Source organism: Falco biarmicus, chromosome 7, assembly GCF_023638135.1.
Source record: "Falco biarmicus isolate bFalBia1 chromosome 7, bFalBia1.pri, whole genome shotgun sequence".
NCBI lineage: Eukaryota > Metazoa > Chordata > Aves > Falconiformes > Falconidae > Falco > Falco biarmicus.
Genome location: NC_079294.1, coordinates 21213157 through 21234133, shown reverse-complemented (window position 1 = coordinate 21234133; position 20977 = coordinate 21213157). Strand labels below are relative to the sequence as shown.

The 20977-nt window shown below is 46.6% G+C and overlaps 1 protein-coding gene across 1 annotated transcript in view; it reads right to left on the bottom strand.

Annotated features, from left to right (window-relative positions):
* Nucleotides 1–5833: 5833 nt before the first annotated feature.
* GALNT16 (polypeptide N-acetylgalactosaminyltransferase 16) overlaps nucleotides 5834–20977 on the bottom strand; it is a 77150-nt gene continuing 62006 nt past the window's right edge. Inside the window, exons 12-15 of the mRNA XM_056347113.1 lie at nucleotides 19605–19688; nucleotides 18434–18575; nucleotides 16937–17053; nucleotides 5834–9643 (exon numbers count right to left, since the gene is read on the bottom strand). Coding sequence (XP_056203088.1) covers nucleotides 9506–9643; nucleotides 16937–17053; nucleotides 18434–18575; nucleotides 19605–19688 — 481 coding nt within the window. The 3' untranslated portion in view covers nucleotides 5834–9505. The remainder of the gene's footprint in view (nucleotides 9644–16936; nucleotides 17054–18433; nucleotides 18576–19604; nucleotides 19689–20977) is intronic.

Genomic DNA, 20977 nt, shown 5'->3' with positions numbered 1-20977 from the left:
TGATGTGTGACACGTTAAACATTGCTAATGAGCATCAGGTGTTTGCAGGGGAAAATGGCTCTTCATCTTAGATATTGTAATTATTTTAAAGATCTATTTAGCATTTAGATTGCCTGGGGGGAAAGAGCTTGGAGCAGTTGATTGCCTTGAAAAATGCTCCAGTATTAAGTGGGTCTCTTTGAACGTTGCTTTCATCTACTCAGACAGAAAGCAGAGGTGACACTTCAGCCTGGGATAATTAGAGGGACTTTGACATCATTTGCTTGTCCTTGTCAACAGCATTATAACACGTAGCCTCTAGTTAAACAAACACACACAACAAATCTCGCACAATAGCATTTAAGGGAGTTAAAATACAAAACGCTACAACATGCTGCACTGAGCCTTGAGAGGAGCTGTGAAAGAAGCAGCCTGAACATTTGCACTCTGTAATTTAACCCCAAGCAGAAGACCCCTTGGTATGCTTTTGGACTTGGCTACATCTGCTGCATATTTAATACCTGTTTTCATCAACAGACATTTACGGCTGCAGCAGCATCAGCTCTCACAGGCTGAGTGACTCTTGGAGGTGAAGGCTCACATGAAAATCCCAGAGATGGCAGGAGTAAGAGCAATTGCTAAGCAAGGGACTGAACTCTTCTGTGGCAGTGGACTATCTCAGCCCTCAGTCGGGCTGCGCTGTGCTAGCCTGTGCCAATAAGCCTGGTCTAGGGGATGGTTTAAAGCTATTCAGGGTTGGCCAAAAGGACAAGCAGCCTGCAAGACTAAGACACTAGGCTGAGCAAATCCAGCCATTTGGAATCAAGTCTCTGCTACAGCTTGCTATTTTCCCTCAAAAATCTGAGAAACGACCTAGAAAAAAATTACTTCTGCCTCAAAGTGGTCCCCCTGTGTCTGGGGTGGCTGAAACACCATTTACATGCTTCCCAACCTGCAGCATGTTCAGCAGCAGAGACAGTCCAGATGATGTTATAAAGCCCACATAGTCAATCAAGCCTTCAACACAGCAACTGTCATGAAGATGACTTCAATGGGGAGAAACATCAGTGTATTGAGCAGCAACGCAGCTAAACAGAGACAGGTAGGGCATTTCAAGGGGGAAGAGAGCTGATGCTGGACACTGAGGAAGGATCTGTATAGAGCATCCCCTGAACACTGTCAGTACAGAAGGTAGACCTGCTCCAAGAATTAGGTGTTTCTCTCCTTCCTTGTAGCCACTTCAAGATTTAGATGTTTTAGTACTAGTTTCCCTGTGTCTGTTGTTGAAGAAATGCCAGGCAGCATAACTGCCGAGCTCCCCTCTAGCCCGCTCAGTCTCACCTGCCTTGGGGCAGATCTCTACTGCTGCTTCTGCCACAAAACCAGCAAATGCTGATCCACGCCATTCTCCCAGCCACTTGCATTTCTTAAAGCCAACAGCATTAAAATGCTCAATCAGAAATTTAATCCAAACCAAAACAATGATCAGACTGTATCTGTTTCCCAAATCTGACAAGTGCACACGCTAGTGAGTAACACTCCCCCCCAACCCTGCAAAAAGAGAAGGAAAGATGCAGCGGTGAGGGGAAAGCCTACCATCAATTTCTGGTAAGAAAAATGTTTCTCTGTTCTGTCTCCTCACTCATAAAGTCTGTTTTAAGACCAGAAAGGAGAAAAGCAGACGTTAGTGAAGATGATGGCAAAAGACACACAGACTAAATGGAGCAAGAATGTCACCTTTGCTTTCCTGCCTGGCTGGCAGGATGCGGGCACGCAGCAGCCGCAGGGCAGGTCGCTGCTGCAGTCAGCACAGCACGGAGATCAGCAGGGGCAAACTGCCCCAGCAGGGGCACAGGGGCTGAGGCACCGGGGCAGCCACCCCGAGCGGCACCTTGTGCTGCTTGCTGAGCTGGCGCCCGAGCGAGGGCTGGCATCTCGCAGCATCGCCGCCAGCGCCGCACACTCCGGCTGCTCGAGCAAGGGAAGGACTCCACAAAGAATTAAACAACCTGCGGGAGAAGATTTATGAGGCAACACCAATAACAGAAATGGTTCCTCTTTGCCTGGTAGAAAGTGCTTTTCTAAGGTGGCTGAATTAAAGAGGCAGCCAGATGGAACCATTCCCAGTTTGGAGAAGGGAAAGGAGTACTGGGAACTGATGTGACTGGTCTGCAGTCACTGAGAAACACAGTTGACAGCAGAACATATCCTTTTTCCTCTGTCCCTTGGTAAGATGAGGTAAAACTCAGGATTAACTGTCCCTGCTATGTGTTCTCCACTGAATTTCCAGATGTAGCACTGGTGGCTCCTGTGTTTATTTAAAAAGGGAAGGAATCACTGGGACGAGGGGAGGAAAAGATCTTCTAGTTCAGGCCTGGCCAGTCTTGGACTGTCTGATCCTCACTGAGATCCTGAGAAACAAGACTCAGGAGACCTGTTTCAGAAAGATCCAAGGAGAGAAGCAGGTGGGTGCAACTGGGTCCAACATCTGGGATGGGCCATCAACCTCAACTCACCCTGGTGCCCCACTTTCTGCTGCAGCCCCGCTGCCAGCCACGTAGCATCCCTCTGGTGGGAGCAAGGCTTGGAATTCACACTTCTTCCAAGCCTTGCTGGCTACCCAGCACAGGCCACGCTGTCCCCTGAAGGGCTGGGGGCAGCAGGGATTAGAAACAAGAGACAGGTCTCTGCTGTCCTCAGAGTCTGACCCACAGTCGTCTTGTCTTAGAAACACCTCCAGCCATCAAAGGAAGACTCCTCCTCCTTTCACACCCTTTTCTTCTTTACCCTGTTGCACTACTCCTGTGTGAGCTGAAAAGCATTCACCAGCTGCCTTCCCATTTTTTATACTCTGGAAACTATGGCCACATTTGAGTGCCCTCATACCTATTTCAGCGCTTCCCCTGCCACTGCTTTTCTGCCTGGCACAGCATGGGGAACAATGCTGCTTCTCTTTAGCAAGGTCAAAATGCAAATCATCACCTTCAAAATATACCAGCATTGACACGATTTCTGGTTTGTCCCCATTATATGTTGGGAGGACTGCAAAACAAGGTGTTTTGGTGGGTAAAGAAATTCACACACACACTGGTGCAATTCACCTCTTCAAATAAGCTGTTTTCTCTATTTTGCATGCAGCTGCCCCACTACTTCAAAACCTTTGTGATTTCTTCCTAAATACAGCTATACCGCAGGGCCAGTTCTGGTCACCCAGCTGCTAAAGGGAAACCAACGTAAGACAGCAGCAGGTCTACAGGTTAAAACTAAATAACCATCAGGAGACGCCATGGCAGCCCCATGGGGCAGTGACATGACATGCCAAGGTGTGACGCGGAGATCTCCAGAGCTGAGGTGAAGCCTGTGAGAGCTCACAACCACCCTAGGAGCCAGCAGCCAGCACGCTTGCAGGAAGCTCAGGCTGCTGCAGAGAAGGTGGTACTGAGATCCACCCATCAGCTGAGATGGAGATGGGGAGAAGGCACAGCAGCCCTGGGCTCTGACCACAAAATTCAGGGAGAAGAGCCCTTGGGAAAAGAAACTTGAGACAGATGAGGAGGTGCTGAGGGACCCATGGGGGGCTTTTTAGGTCAGTGACCCTGTTTTGTTCAGTTCACGCTCATGAATTTGTGCATCCCTCTAGGCGCTGGTCACCTCATCACCCACACACCACTACTGTTGTTACTGCCAGGCTCAGCCCCAGTGCAGGCAGCGGTAAGCAGCATTGCTGTACTAGTTTCCATGGAAATCAAAACCACGTAAGCTGGTTTCCACCAAAATCACATTATAACACAATTTTGTCCCAAGTGTATTATTTATCTTCTGGGGGTTTTTTGCACCATGCAGTACAGATGAAGTGGGATCTATTTTAATGACTCGTAAAGCACAAGTTTCATTGATATGTCAGGCAGAAGCCACTATTTCCATTCAAATGGGACATCCCTGACTCAAAAATAGGCAGGTCTGAATACTTACTAACTTACCCAGTGTCATTTCCAGCACAGAAATGCTCCCTCATTCTGGCCTGAAAACAGGTTTAGTTTCAGGTAGATCTAAACATCTAATTTCAGCATTTGCAGTTCTCTGGGGCTTCTTTGTTTGTGCTTAAAATGCTCACAAGTCAAAATGAAGGAATGAATCTTAGGTTCTCTAAGAGGGAGGGAATCAGGAGCTCTTCAGCTGTGTGGGCCAAGCAGTACCAGATCGAAAGAGTAAGGATGCAAGAAGCGTGTTAGGACGCTTGCCTGAGGGAAGGGCAGCAGTCAGGTTTCCAGGGGCTTCTGCAATTAGTACGTACTTCTAAAACACTGAAAAAGTCCAATCAGAGGGATAGGGATAGCCACCTCAACACACCTGGCAGCCCAACAGCAGAGGGTTTTGAGAATGAAGACAATCACATAAGGTCTCTGTATCAGGCAAGTCCCTTTTAACAGACTGCAGAAAAATGGTATCGCCTAGCACCTGTCTGACCGAATGTAGCCTGGAGAATATCTGTTTCTAAGAAAATAGTCTGCTTTGTGAGTGCTAAAATGAACTATTTGAGTACTTTGAAAAAAAAAAAACCAACAAACAAAACACAACAAATCCAAACAATGCTTGATTTGCCTTTTGAGACAAAGCATTTACTGAATTTGACCCAACTGCGTGCTTCCATGTTTTCAACCTTCTGCAAAGAAATTACTCCCCTATAATTTCCCCACACTTGGTTCTTGTCCCCTCTGATGCAAGTATTTCTATTCCAAACTCTTCTCTACCTCATTTAAGTGCCAGATCACTGCGTATCTATCCCTGTCCTCCTTGGAGGGTAACCCATCCCTCACCCATTTCTCCTTCCCCCCGCCCCCAACCCCCACAGTTTGGCTCTTCAGAAGATCAGTATTTCATTTTCCTAGACAGGACTAATTAAAATCTTCCGAGCCATCATTACAGCCTGAGAATCTCCTGGCTTCTAGGGCACTTTGGCAGTCATCACTCAGCGCCTGCATGGCAGGACTCCAGGGACACAGCCCAACTGATGTCCTGCTACGGAAGTAGCACTAAGAGAAAAGCCCCAACTCTTTTCCTTTTTATTGAGTTCCCATAGCCGTCGAACATCAGATACATGACCAGGCAACACAGGGAAGCCCTAGTTCCCCCTCCTTCCCTAGGTGGAGACCCTGGCACAGCTACTTTCGGTAGAGGCAGACCTAGGCAAGCCTAGTTTGAAGAAGGCTCTATAGGTGAACTAGCAGGCAGTTAAGCCTGTATTTTAAACTCAAAGCCTCCAAATTGACATTGCTGGCTGGTCTTTTTTTTTTTTTTTTTTTTTTTTTTAAGTAAGGTGAAATTAGGAAAGCCTACCAGCCTGCCTGGGGAGTGACAGTATTTGATGCCTAGCATCACATATGCTAGGAGACATCTGTGGGTGGTGATGCTTCCCTGCTCTCAAGCTAGGGGCAGAAGACAGCCCGTTGGGGGAGGCTTGGTAAGGAATAGGCAGGCCAATAGCCTGAAGAAAAGATCAAGGAGAGAGTAACGGGATGAATTAAACCCCTCCACTCCCAGCTATTTCTTTCAGCATGTAAAAGCCAGTCCATTAACTGTTCTTAACTTTGGCCAGAAAGGATGCCTTCCCACCTAGCCAGCTGAGGAGGGATTCTTCAGTCGTTTTCAACTGATATGCCACTGTATCCTAGAAATCTCTCCACCAGCTCCTGCAGTATCCCCCTAGAAGCAACCCAGGAACCCGTGCAAAGAACTGGGGCATGTATGTCTTGGGGAGACAAACCCAGTGAAAGACAGAGACAGGGAACAGGCAAGAAAGGATGGAGTCTCTTTTCCGATAGGAAGTAATGGGGAATAAAACCAGGCTGAAACACTTGTTTCAAAGTGGATTTTATTCCAGGCATTAAACAGATTCTGGCACATGCTTTCTTCAAGAAAAGGGAAAACAAATCTGGGCTCCACATAAATTACATCTGGCAAAGTGCAACTTACAAGTGAGTGGGGAAAATAAACCTTTTGAAATTTATTTCTTACAACAGCAGTTTCAGCTCCCCTTAAATAAACCCCCACCGTTTCACAGCACATGAAAAAACATCTGATACAGTAACAGTTTTCTTGAAAGGTATTACCAATGCAAATGCTCTGTCTTGACAGTCAAGGGGGCTGTTTAAAGTAAACAGGGAAACAAGGGCGAGCAGCTGCTTCTTCTGACTGCTAAAGACACAAATCATTGGGCCAAATTTGAGGGCTCAGCCAGTTTGCTTCCAAAAACCCCACTGGAGTCCTGTTCCAAAACACAGCACTGCGTGGACCCTGGGGGAAAAACCCGCAGATTAACACAGTTCCTCCTTCTCTTCAGTGCAGGGGAAGTGGAAAGTATGTTAATAATGAATCTGGACAAGACTTTGTTTGTTCTGAGGAGCTTAGTTTGCCCACACTTGAAAAAAACCTTTTGTAATGCACCTCCCTGTCAGCAACTGCTAAAATCCATTGAAAACCAATGGCTTCCAGAAGATGATGTGGGGGGATGTCAGCACTGGGCCTACGGGGAGGTCCTGTGAGCAGTGCTTTAGCTGACAGCAGAGTAAGCAGTGGGGAAGTGACCTCAGGAGAACATGTCCAAAACCACAGACTTAGGACTCTGGTAGCCCCCAACTCCAGGAGCACTTTCAGTTATTGACATCTAGCATATGTCTACCTTTCCCCTTCTCTCCCCCAGGCTGGGGCACCTGAAGAAGGAGAGTGTCCAGTCTTCAGCTGCCCCAGCTCACAGCCCCAAACGGAGGCCAGCTCGCACTCTGCCAGGCGGTAAGCAGTAGGAAGAGAGGCACAGATCAGCACAGCTAGTCCAGGTACCTCCACTGCGTTGGAGGTGCCTCCAGCACTGGAGCCAACACAAAGTCAAGGGCAGTAGCCAGTGTGCTGACACGAGCCCTCTGAACCAGGGCTGGCCCACAGCTCGGAGAGCAAAGCTTCCGTGGTCTGCAGCAGTCATGAGAATTGTTTGTAGAGGAGCTGGGTCCTACTCCTAGCACAGTTTTGAAGAAGGAACTGCAAGAAAGCTGCGCACACAGTGGGAGCAAGGAGGAAGGAAGCAGTACCTGGTGGTGGAGTGAACATGCTGTTAGATGCAACCCTTAAGCTGCTGGTGAGTGAAACGGAGGAAGCTCAGATCATGCACTTACGATGCATTTCGATGAAAATACATAACCCTTCAGCACTTCATCGTATACAGAGCTTATGTACAGTACCTGCTCAACGGCCTTTCATCTGTCTTTGCATCAACTTTTTTCAAGCTAAGTATGTGAGAACTTGAATGTTCCTGTCTCCCACTGCCTAATGATGCTGTTCTGGAAGCAGCATCTCCTGCATATTGTTGTATAGAAAAGCAATTGCTAGCAGGATGGCATCTCTCCCCCAGTGGATTTGTCTTTCCTGCCCTCTTTCTGTTCCTACTATTTTCTTTCCTTCTCTGCTCTTTCCTGGCCTCAGTCATTCAGGCCCAAAGCAATTCTATACAGGAAAAGAGAAATCTCTGCAGAGTCAGTGCCCCTGTTGCCACACAGAAGTGTGGCTGCACCATGCTGTACGCTTGGGACCAAAGGGAATTGCCTCCTGAGTTTTCACAGATTGGGCAGGTCATTCATCTGGTTAATTGGTGTCAAGATAGTGAGCTGATGTCAGAGTGAAGGGGGAAACAGGAAAAGAGCTCCTGCCATATGAATGATTTAGTTTTTAAATAAAGAACCGAGGACAGAAAACAAATCCTCCAGTTCTCACACAAACACTTCTGAGTGCATGCAACATTTGAAGAACAGTATCTGTTCTTTTGTCAACTGTTTGGGCTAATACCAAGCTAGGAAAGAGAATTAAAAAGGGATAGAGACATGATCAAAAGCAGCCAGCTGTTAGAATCCAAATGAACATCCTGTTTCTTCTACACCAGATCAGAAAGAATCCAGGCAATCAATTGCCTCCTGAAGGTGGCCCCACATCTGGCTCCCCTGCTAGGCTCTTGGAGAAGAGGACTGGTTTACAAAACCCAGTCCAAGAGGGGAATTTAACAGACCTAGTAGGAAAAGGTAAGGTTGTGGGATTTTTTTTTTTTTTTAATTTGAATAGGTAAACTTACCCTGGCAAGTCTGAAAACCCACACTCAGCTACAGCCAACTGGTAACTGGGAGCAGGACTGGGATGCTAGCTAGAGCTGTCTTTGGTATCTCCAGAACACAAAGGAGCAATCTCTCAGGGCAGGCCTGTACTGTGACAGCATTTGTGCAGGGGGCAGTTTCAGCTTCACCAGCTAACCTCCCCAGGGTGCCTACAGGGAGGAGAGCTGGGTGTTGCAATGGGAGCAGTCCCAGGCCTTTTTGCCTCCTCTTTCTAAGAGCAGGTAAAAAGCAACTAGACAGCAGGATTGGGTGGCTTGTCATGCCACCCTGTGTTCACAAGGGCCTGCAGAGCCAGCAAGAGGCCTGTGCTCTTGCCTAGCCGGCAGCGGGAAGCCTGCAATGACATAGGGGCTGTGCCCTTCTGCCTTTCACAGCCAGGAACTGGGAGGGCTCCGGCCACAGGCCTGAGACAAGTGCAGCGGCACTGTCAGTGTGCGTTGCCCACACAGCTCTGTGCATCACCTTCAGTGTGGGATGCAGTGGGCAGTGTCTGGTAGCACCAGAGAAAGAGCAGCCAGAGAATGGTCCCAGCTTCCCCAGCACCCCAAACTGTAGGCATCCATCTCTGACCAGCTCTTCAGGAGTGTGGTACCCTGAACCCAGGTCCAGCTGCGCTGCCTGCAGGCTTGGATCACTTGTGGAGGCAGGGCTGGCCTTCCACTTGTGAAAAACTGAAAGCAGGAATTCAGCAGGGAATAGTCCCCTAAACAACCCCTGGTTTATGCTGATAAAACATAATTGTTCCTTTTCCAGCTCTCTTGTCAGCATTGTGCAAACCTCAGCCCATGTGGCTGTGGGGAGGCTACTGCAGGCAGATGAAGGAACGGGCCCACCACAAAGAGGTTACAAACCTGCTCCTGGGGTCTGCTAGTTCCTTTCCAGCCCTTTCACTCATCATGGTGACTCTTCTTCTGGCCAGTCCTCACCGAGACACACACATGCATAAATGATGCATGATGTTAGAGGGAAAAGCCAGGAAAGCCAAAGAGCTACCAATGTTTGTACAAGCATCGTCGTGGACTCTGGGTGCAGAGAAAGGAATGGATGGGGAGAGCTGCAAGGCAGTTCAGGTCACTCCAGGTATTGGGCTGGGTCCTCCCTCCTCTCTAGGTGCAGCTGTGCATGGACATCAGCTACAAAGGAGAACTTAAGACAACAGATGGGAAGATTTCAACAACTCTCCTCATCTCCCTCTCACCCCCAGCTTCTTTGAAAAGCTCAAAAACACCAAGTGCTCAGCTGAAATGGTGGCTTTCTGATGGGCACAATGAAAACACTTAGGGTCAGACATATAAAATCATTCCTCCCTTCCCAATCCCCCTCTGTTCCCAAAGTCTCATGCACAGAGAAACAAGGAGATCTCTGTGCTACCATCATGTTGCTTGTAGCAGCTCCCACTGCTGGCCAGGTACACCTGCTTGGCAAGGGTTGGTCACCACTCTCCTGGTCTGGTTTTCCAGGCAGAGACCGCTGACGAAGTGTTGAATGAAACTGCCTTTCATCTTCCACTTCTGTGAGAAGACAAAGAAGAAACATGCTATTACTTCCATTTAACCATGAAATTGTGCCTCTCCTTCAGGAACTGCCTGAAGGAGAAACGTTGAGCATAAACCCGAAGTAAACTCCAGCAACTGGGAAGACTGAAAATCTGGGTATGGGCAATATCTCCAAAGCACTGGTTTCTTGTATTAACAGTAACGATACCTGGAGTCTGAGTTTAGTTGAATTATAAGGCTAGATATTCAGGAACATCTAGAAGGCAAACATCACAAAAAATCAGCAAATAGTAGCATTTTCAAAAGCATATTATGTTCGCAGTTTCCCTGCCATTCTTTGTCCTGCTTCTCTAGGCACCCAGATACTGTCAAAACCTGAAACTCTTCTATGGTTTCTTTCCAATCCACATAAAGCAAAACATTGAAAGCTCTCCCAATGTGGAAAGCAATACATCCACAGAAAGCAAAAATCACACTCCTTGCTGCTTGATTAGATCATATCTATCTCTCTTCCACATCTCCTCATCTCTTCTTTCATCAAATTCAATACTTTTATCAGCACTACGCTGAAAGCTCCTCATAGCACTGCACCCTTCTCAGCTGGTCCTTCTTCATAATCTTATCTGCCCCGTCACCATTTCAGTTTGCAAGTGTCCATTTGATAGCTTCTCTGTACATATTGCTCTGCTTCCTGCAGTGCTGTCCTCCGGGTCTGCTCCCCTCCGAGCATATCTACAAGGTCCCAGATACAACCCTTTCCTAAAGGTCCACTTTGGCTGTGCTGCTTTCCGGGAAACAAAACATATGTCCTAACTTTGAATTGTAAAATCTGTTGGGAAAGGGCTGTACCTTCCATCCCTGCTGGACAGAACTGGGCCCATTGTGGCTACTAGTGAAGAGAAAAAAGCAGAAATGGGTCTGTGGACTTGGGATCTCCCAGGTGAGGCTGTGCCACTTCCCTCCAGTGGGGCACAGCTAGTTATTGGATGGAGTGCTCCAGACCCGGAGACTTTCCCATCACCCTCTTCAGTCACACTGATGACCCAGTTAGAATTAGGGTCTGGGTGCTCAGTCAGTAAAAAGCTAAGGAATATTATGAGGATGTTTTGGCTAACCCATGAGACCGATGAAGAAAAAGAAACAGCTTGACACACTCATGGACCAAAAGGCTACTGCAGAAATTATGTGCAAAAGGAATAAAAAATATCCTGTAATATTTGGACAGCATCAAAACCTACCAACGTTTTAATCCTTGGGTGACACAGCAAATATTGTCATATGCTGTGTGGTTTAAGATATCCAGTTCTGTGCAAAAATTGCTGGCAGCTCTCCTCTAGATCTGTGTGCTAGTTATGTTTCTTGGAGGGCAGGGCGGTTGCAAAGTCCGGAGTAATCTGTTGCTCCTGTGTCACATATTCCTTCAAGACTAAATAACCAGAGGCAGGACCACTGTGCCAGCACTGCTCGCCCTGCCTGACAGGATACCACTGAAGGTGCACCACTGTTTGAGCAGCAGGAAGAAGCTGGTTTTAATAGGTAAGGAGGCAGAGGAATGTAGTGATGATGGAGAAGAAGATATAAAGCAGTCTGTGCACTGCAATGCCCTCACCAGCTGCTGTGATCCACTGCCTACACAGGTCTCAGAGCCACCTAGCTCTCATCTGGCAGAAGTCTCTCCACAAAGAGCTGAGGAAGAGTTAATACCATAAAGCAGCAGCTGTAAGATATGGAGTGGAAAGCAGGAGGTTGTCTCCACTGGAAAGCAGCATACTGTGCCTAGCTGGTGTGCCATCTGCACAAGTCTCCCCACCACTGTGTCCCAGGGTCAAAGGCACTCCAGCAGAGAGCCTCCTGGCTTTCTCCAAAGCACACCTACTGTGCAAAGGGAAACTCTTCCTTGCCCTCCACCCTCTCCCTGCCTCTCTGCACTTGTGAATTCCCAGACTTCACCTTCCCCTGCATGTGTGCTACAGAACAGCTGCCATTTGTCTCTTCCACACACCTCATAGCCCACCAGCAGACCCTGCTGTAAAGGAGTATGCTGTTAAGAGATTTGAAATGGAGGACCAGTGCAATTACCAAGAGACACTGCTTTTCTTCTCCCCCCTAGCTGTTCAGGAGAAAACTAGCACCACTGGGAGGCTCGCTCATGTTAATTCCTCCAGATCAGAGACCTGCTGCCATGTCATCTCTCCATGCTGAGCAGGTACCCACTGTGATGTCTGTAGGGAGGGCCTACAGCAACAGACACAGCAGAACACCAGCAAAGATTTACCAGAGCACATTTTCTGCTGCTGACAAACTACACCAAATCAATCAGCTTCCCAGTGAGCCACACCACTGGAAAGCCCAGCATTTCATCACCCCAGATCCTTATGATCAAAAGAAAGTGGGGCAAGGATGGGGAAGAGGCAGAAGGAACACTGAGAAGGTGACAAGAGTCAAATGTAAGGCTCATCCAGGCTGCAGGGAGGTACCGTGTACGGAGCTATTATAAACTGCACTGACAATAAAAGCCGAAGTAGGGCTCCTCATCTCAATGGAAATCATATTTTTGGAATGATGGGATCTACCCTTTCTTTTGCTGCCCTCCATGAGATACCAGAGCAACTCCCCTGAATTCACCTGAACCTTTCACAAGATCACCCTGCCTGACTGTCAGGCCACAGGATTACCAAGGACAGTCCAACACCTAGCCCTGCAGGGACACACCATATCTCCGAGCCTTGAGGAGGGTGGGCAGTAGGAATGGGTGGGAACAGGAGATAAGATGCTCATCTCCCAAAGTCAGCCATCTCAGAGCTGGACAACTTGGTCTAAACCAGTCACCTGGTGACATACTTATGGAGGGGTGCAAGGTACAAGCACCTGGGAGAGCTCAGCTTTCTCCACAGACCACAAGGGGAGCCTGGACAGCTAACTTTTAAATGACAATTATGATTCCCATCTTTAGGAAAAACAAACACAGCAGACCTTCTGCATACACAGCCAAACATGACAGGGAGTCCTCTCCTCTCCTACGCCCAGATTTATGACTTGCCTGTACTTGGAAGGAAAGCTTTTCGAAGATATAAGCATTGCACAATCTGAAAAATTTTGGCTTTAAAATCCTTCTTGGTCTCTATTTCTTGTGCAGATGGAGATAATACAGTGTACTGGTCACAACCGTGGAGTAGAGACGGAAAAAAAAAAAAAAAGAATGCACATTTCCTTTAAAATGTTGTGTCTTGATCCTCTTCCCCAATGTTAACCAAATTTCTCCCCACTTTTTTGTAAAGCTCTTTTCCCCTCTTTATTATCTATCATTGCTGAGTACTTTGAGGTGGCTGGATAGAAGTACTCCACATACAGTTACTAAGAGAAAAGTCAGAAATAGCCAGCTCTTTTCTACCCAATATATACAAGAGCTGAAGGTGTTTACACTAGTAATTACCCTGTAATTCTTCAAGGTAATCAAAAGTTTTCTTTTAACCCCAGCAATCCAATCAGTTCAAGGTTTATCTCAAGATCCTAACAATAGGATGTAACACTGAAAATGTAGTGGAGTTGGCCAAGCTCAGGGAATACAGCTGAGAAGAGCAGATTTTGTTGACTAGGACTGAGATGCTTCGGACAGATATGTATGGAGAGCTGATAACCAGAATGGTCAAGGATGCTGCAAGTTGTAATTGAATGTATTTGCAGAGCCATGGGCAGCCTGTAGCTGGTGTTGAAGGTGTCAAACACTAACTTTCAAACACATGAGCAGACAGACTGTGGTGGAAAAGCTCACAACACCATTCAGCAAGTACTGTCTCCCTTTGAGCACTGAAATTTGTAAAACTAAGAATCACAACTGAGAGAAACTCTTGTCTCCTGAAAATTCCTTTCAAGCTACGGCACACTGCCATATTGTTTTACCTAGTTATTGTCATGAATATGCCGAGTCAAGTGCTTCCAGAACAGACAGGTTTTCATTCCTCCTCTTTTCTGATAGTGTATATAAAGTTGCATTTGTCTGCACTTCAGGCAATATGATACACTGAGAAGCAAGGTGGGAAAAATTTCCCAATCACATTCAAAGGCACACTGGATTTCAAATACTCTTTGTCTCACAAGAAAACTTGTCCTCATTTTCAGGCTCGGGTCACATTCCTTCAGCACATTTTAATGAAATATGGCTGTTTAATAGGATTTCTCAGCATGCTTCTTGTTCTGTTGGGAAATACTGTGCCAATGTTTCTCATTTTCTTTCTCTTGTTTTAGTGTCTGACTCTCACTTTGCCTTCTATTTGTCCTCACTACAATACAAATTAAAATACCACTCCCACTGTCAGTCAGAGCCAAAACGAAAGCTAAAGGCAATAATTTATTGTGCATTCAACTAAAAAATGCTGTTCTCCAAATAACATTATGGATAACATCCATCTGGTTTGAAATCTAGTTCTGATTATGCAGAATAGCTCTTGGCTGGTCTTCTGCTAGCAGTGCCAGCTGTTGTTGTTGAATGATCAATGGGATCATGGTGCCAAATAGATTTTGTTCCTGGTTCCTTTAAACCCATGGGAGAATGGTCTGACAGAACCAAAAACTATCTATATTTTTACTATTGTCTCACATCTTCCTACTTGCAAACTTCTAGACTTGTTTTGAATTAATACGCTAGACACAGCTCATAATACTGTAAAGCTGCTGCTAGAGTATTACATATAGATACAAAATTATCTACCCTGTAGACACACTTAATACACAACAGCTGTGCAGCATGGGCACAAATTCAGTATGTTTGAAAGTGGAAAGCAACTTTAAGCACTGTAATGGTGCTGTCGTAAGGATCTAACCAATCCAATCTGGTGACACTAAAACAAAAGCCATCACGTGCCCCATCTTTTGTCAGAAATCTTATTTTTTCATCACTCATAGACATGAAATCCAGGATCAGAAAAGTCCAAATGTCTTCCACCACAGACCTCTGATGACAGTGACACCAGAGATGTCCCAAGCTGGGCTTTCATCATGCCACCATCTCCTCTCAGGAGAAGAGGTATGATGCATGCTGCCCAGGCTGACTCCCTTCCACCCAGACCACCTACTCGGGGCTCCCACTTGTCACTTCCACCTCTCTGAAGTAGCTCAACTCCCCCTGCTTCCTCCAATCCCACTCAGCTCGTCCGACTTTCTGAGAAGCCTCCTTGAACTGAGGAGTGGCTACACCCACGAGTAGTTTGAAAACACTGCTCTCCCCACAGCACTCGCACTTTGGGCTGTCAGTACCCACAGGGAGACAGGCAAGTTGTAGGGCAGCTGGGAGAATTTGTTCTTTCCAGCTTTACTCTTTCATTTCACTCTTTAAAGTTTCTACAGTAGTGGCTATCTCCTTAAAACTCAACCTCCCAAATATCAGGAGAAGGAATGGCATAGTTTGCAAAGATGACTGACTTCTAGCTAATTAAAATCCAACATCAGTATTAACAATTACTGGTGTGTTTATAGAAAGAAGGGACCATAACAACATTCCTCAAGAACACAGCAAACTTGAGCATTGCAAGTAGAACTGGCTTTAGAAATCTGAAAAGAGAGTTCAGGACTTCAAAAAACCCCCCAACATTTCAGAGGATTTAAATGCAAATTAGATTAAAATTCAAATGTACTTCTCCCACCTCATCCCTTCAGCCACAAGGCAGTTTGGAATGGCAGCTGTGATTCAAATCAGTCTCTTAATTATTTGAAATGCTTAAACAAAATCCTTGCTCACAGTCAGTTGGCTAAATCATCTGCTAGGTCAAGTCCTTGATTTAAGTGCAGTTTGTTCACATAAGGTAATGGAAAACAACAGCTCACATCCTTAAGTGTGCGTGCATGTCTTTATAAATGAGCTTATATATAATCAACACATCAAGGCTCAATAAATCCTGTTCCAGCAGCAGAATGGGCTTGGTTGTGTTAGCGTGGATTAATCTCTCTTCTGGCTAGTAGGGCTTGGACTCCTCCCTGCTTCAGGAGACCCTTTTCCTTCCATGACAGGGGAGGCTGTGAAAGACAGCTGATTTTGGCAGCTGCTAGCATCCTCCCTGCTGCCAGGGAAGAAAATGCTGCAAGGCATCTAAGGGGAAGCGAAGTGACCTAATTACACAGCAAGGGGGTGAGTGATTACTAACAAGAAAAAGGAGCAGGCAAGCACAGCCTACCTAGGATATCCTTGCAAGGCTAATATGAACTCAAGAGTTTTCCCAGCATATTCATGGTGACAACTCTTCAGGACATTTCTGCACTAACCAGCCCTCCAGAGGAAAGTTTACACAGGCTTTCCATAAACACGCAAGACTGGATTTCAGTGCTTTCCTTCAGGAAGAACTAAATTCAGAGATTCATGTAGCATTAAAAAGTACCCAACAGAAGAGGATCCTGGTTGGACTGGTAGCAAGCTGAGCTGTCTCCTGGCTTTGGGCTATCAAAAAAATAGAAGTGCCAGAAAACACAGAGTCACAGCATAGCCTTAGATGACAGAAGACTTGTTCTTTCTTGGTTTAGAGGGAAGCACAGGAACTAGAGATGAAACAAGCCCAGTCCACTGTCTGCTAGTGCTGTGCTGTCACCTGTTGTGTTTTGCCCAGTTCTGATAAAAAGGCACATCGCATCTCTTTGAGGGCACTGGGGCCATTGCAGAGGCCATCTCTTACCTAGTGCTGTAAGGTAAAATGACTTATGTGTCCTGACAGATCAGGCATGTCCATCTTAGAGACAGCATAAGAGTCACAGAGCTGCATTTTGTTGGGAACACTGTTGCTGTGTATTTTTCCTCAGGGAGCAGTTTGTGTAGAACATACAGCGCTTTATGTCAGCTGGTATTTCTCATATGAGTTGCACCCACCCAGTTTTAAAGGTCTTTTCACATGTCCAAAGACAGCACAAAGAGCACAGTTCTCTCACTTCTAAATAAGTAAACAAAAGACAGCACTCACCACCCTTCCCTTGGGTATCTCAAAGCATTTGCTGCTTATCTACCCCTCCCTGATGCTGTGCTCCACCCATGCACCAGTCTGGTTGAACATAAATGTACCCAAGGAGCAAAGTCAGGGTGCTACTGAGCTAGAGCTAACCACGCTGCTGAGGGCCCAGGCAGAGCAGACACCCATACACTAGTGTGGTCTGCACTTCCCACTTTGGTCGCGGCAATTTCATACATCCGAGCTTATGAAACACACCAGAGGAGACGCAGAATACAGACGGGACTTTGACAGTACTAGGTTTTCCCCTGCAGGCTACACTGACGTAGGAACACTGGTATGTGGCAATGAAGGGATTAAAAACAGGTGCACAGGTACCTACCTGTCTGCCATCTTTCTGATTGCAGGCTTCCAGTGTGATTTGAGAGCCAGTGGAGAAGGAGGTAATGGAAAGACACTTGTCCTGCTGTCTAATTAAAGGGTCACTGAAAACCCACTCCTTTGGCATAAGAAAAAGAAAGGTTCCATTAGGATCATAAGAGTGAGCAGATGAGGGAGAAAGAGTTTTTTCTATCAGATATTTCAAAAACCTGTATCCTTTCTTCAGCTCTTTACCAAAGGCTCCCTGGGAAGACTACAGCAAGTCTTCACCTGATCAGAAGTTTATGCTCAGGCTTGGTGCATCATGACTACTACAAAGCCTGCAGCTGGCTCCCTTGACCATCTGAGCTGTCTGATTAACCCTGGATCCCGTGCAACTCCCTGATCTGCAGCTTTACAGATTCAGGCATACAGAGCAGGGGGGGGCCCAAGCCCTGATTTACATGGCATGCAATTGCTTCTGCATATTTTACATAGTGGACATGTTCTGTAATAGGTATCTGGGACCCACAGACTGTCAAGCGAAGCAAAACACATGCAAGCATACTCATGGACTCACATGTATCACCAGCACACGTAAAGCACAAGCCACTTCATTTTTCCCTCCTCTCACTAGATGGATACTCAACCCTATCAACTATTATTGTTATACTTGCCCCAAGGAAGAAATATAAAATGCAATCAGTTTCAGAGATTTCAGACAGTAATGACATGGAACAATGAGTCAGATTAAATGGCATGTTGAATGCTGGCTGCAAACTAGTTTCTAACCGTTAACAGATGTGAATATGTATTTTCTGGCATAAAATATCCTACTGTGACCCTTAACTTTCTCAGGCTGCTTCCCTGCTGCTTTCAGTCACCAAAAGAAGAGGCTGAGTGCAGATCTTCAGCTGGTACAAACTAGCACAGCTCCGCTGCAGTTAGGAGAGCTGCACCAAATTACTGCAGCTGGGTCTTGGCTATTTAAACTCTGTTTGGGCTATATACTGAAATGCATCTGCAAAACAGCACAATTCAAGCCATCCGCAGCTACAGCTGAACTGGCAGACCAAGGCACCTTTCTGATCCTGGGAAAATCTCTTAACTACATTCCAGGGTACTAGCCAAACATACCCCAGGACCAGTTCTCGTGGGTTGGCCAATGAAGCAGAGTACACCCAAGCAGTGATCTGAGCGGGAACAGCTACGTGACTCAAACCCTGGCTGCACACCTACTGCACGGCCTAGTCACACCCCTGAGCATTCAAGCACTACTGTTGCTTTTGAATGATGAAAATCTTCCTACTCTACGCCTGACTGCTAGGTCTGTTGAGCCAACAGAACTCAGAGATGGGCATAGCTTCTTTTTCTGCTTACCATTAAAATCATTGCCATGGCCAAATTCTTTGTTCATTCACCTCTGTACAAACCCACCAAGGCCAGGGATGCCTCTTCATTCTCAAGTAATAAAAAGGGCAGAAGCAGGAGCAAAGCACCAAACTGAAGCTTGCCTTACCTGAGTGACAGGTGGATTGCTCGCTGTCCCTTTACAGTTTCCCATGCCAGCCAACGTATTCCCTGTGGTATCCTGTGCCCGAGACTCCAGGCATTTTCCTCCTTGTTTAATTATTCCTGGAATCAACTCCTTTTCAGGAATCCTTAAAGTAAAATGACAGTTGCATGGTGCTTCATAGACAGAAATGTCCAAAGCACTTTCACACATACAAGGGCATAACTGGCCCCTCACTGTAACACAGTCCCCTTTATTTGACAGAAAATGAACAATATCATGCTATCCACTGGAAACGTCTGGAGGAGGCAGAAGTCAAGGGAGAACTTGGTCAGAGGGCTGGTACCCTTTTGTTTCAGGAGGTATAACAGGATTTTTTGGTATACCCCAAGCAGTTTAGTGTGATGTCTCTTCTGGAAAAGATCATTGCCAGTAAAAAGCCATATTCACACTGATATATGCTGTTTCTGCCTCCCCCTTTTCCAGAGTTTGCCCCCCCGTGCTAGCACATATTCACTGTCTCATTGGTAGCAACAGAGGAAAGATCTGTCAAGGGCAGACTACAGCTGGATGTTTTAGCCTTGACCCACGTTAGTTACAGACTTTGTTTGACTGAGATGTAAAGACGTGTTGCCAGGGTGTGTTAGCTAGCAAGTGCTAACACCACAGCTCTACCCAGGCTACCTCCCAGCAGAGCAATGATACGACGCTACTGCACCCTGAGCCAGGGCAGGGGAAGCCACAGGCACAGCTGGTTCTCACATCTATCAGGGCTTTCTCTGAAACGCCCACACCTCTGCACTGGGGCTGTCCAGCTCTACTTGGCCCAAGTACCTCCAGGCAGAGCACCCAACAGGCAGAGACCAAGCCATAACTGGGAGGGATGTAATGCTCTGGCACTTGTCTACACCCCGCACCTCTGAAAACACCACTGTTGCACATCTCTGAGGCACAACTGTGTAGGGCAGAGCACAGGGCTCCTAGAGGCAGGAGCAACAACCTTTTGCAGAGGTGTGATGATACAAGCCAGGAAATCACAGGAGATTTCTCACCAAAAAGAACAGAGGAAAGCCTTTTCCAGGCATAAGTCTCTTTTGCCCGCTGCCACCACGGATCGGCTTCTCATTGTGACCCACCTCCCAGATACTTCGTTTCTACAAGCAGAGAACTGACTCACTTGAGCTCGGGATAGACGTTCTCCAGATACCACTGGAAGGATTTACAGTTCAGTTTGCGTCGCTGCTCCACTCGGTCTGCAACACTGGAAACACAGGCAGGTTGTTGAGGATAAGGCAGTGAATAGAAGGGAGGGGAACAGTGAAGATTGGCCAGGAGGTTTGAGGGAGACTATATGACTTTTTCCCATTACTCATTCTCCCACGTAGCTGTTGCTGGTTTCAGAGCACTAACAGTGACCTGAGGTGAAAAGGAGGAGAGAGGCAAGTGGCAGGAAATAGAGAAGGAAGACAAACACCTTCAGCGAGCAAACCTTGCACTTCCTTTGGCTCAGAACGACGGCAGGGCCCAGGTCCTACAGTGTTAGATAATACATTGCAGTAAAACTACTGCAGGACCAGGAAAGCGTTTCTGCCTCTGGGTGCCCCTGTAGAGGCATACCATGAAATCTGCACAACAACCAGCTCCTGAAAAGGCCTAGAAAGTGTTTGTGCTCGGGTATATACAAACAGTTAATCTGTGTGTGCTAGAGCGCATCTCTAGCTCATGGCAGCAGCTCTAGGTTCAGGTGGGGTTTCAGACCTAAAGGATATAATTATTTGCTCTTAAGCAGTTTTGGGAAATGGGAGGGGTATAGGAGAAAATTAATGTCTGAGCAACTGCTGCAGCAGTCCTCCCACTGCTGATCTGCTTGGCTTTAGCTGGCTGAAGAAGAGGACTTACCTCAAGGAGTCCTGCTGAGCAGTGACACTAGGGACTCTCCTCTTCAAGCTATAACACTATATGGGTCTGTTGGGAAGCACTTTCAACTGTACCCATGCTCCTTGCCACCCTCAGCCCACAGAGGCCATCATACTGCCCATACCCTCAGGAGAATGTACTTAGATCCTATATTCACATCAAAATTGTGGGGAAGGAGGTTCCATTTTAGGCCCAGTTGACAGTGATGGCGTCAAAGGCATTTGCATTCTAAACTCTGGTTTTAATGCAGGTTCACAGGGCTGTTACTACAGGTCAGGAAATTACCTGAAATAAAACCCTACAGCTCTGCTCCAGCTCTTATTCAGCCAATGCTACCAGTAAAGCTGCTAGGAAGTCTGGGTGAACAAGAACTGCAGGTTTTGCCCCTAAAATACATGAGCAATTTATCTGTGTCCAATATGCAATGGTCTGGTTTCCTTTGCAAGCAGCAGGGTTACTTGCTATTTGGCCCCAGCTCAGCTGCTGCAGTCAGCTCAAGGACAGATAAACTAAGTAGGCAAAGCTATTTGTACTAAAATATGTAATGCATCATGATAATAAAGCACAATATACAACAAAAAAAAGCGTGTGTGGGTCAGACCAAACCTGCTTGTCATCAAATAACCAGGAGAC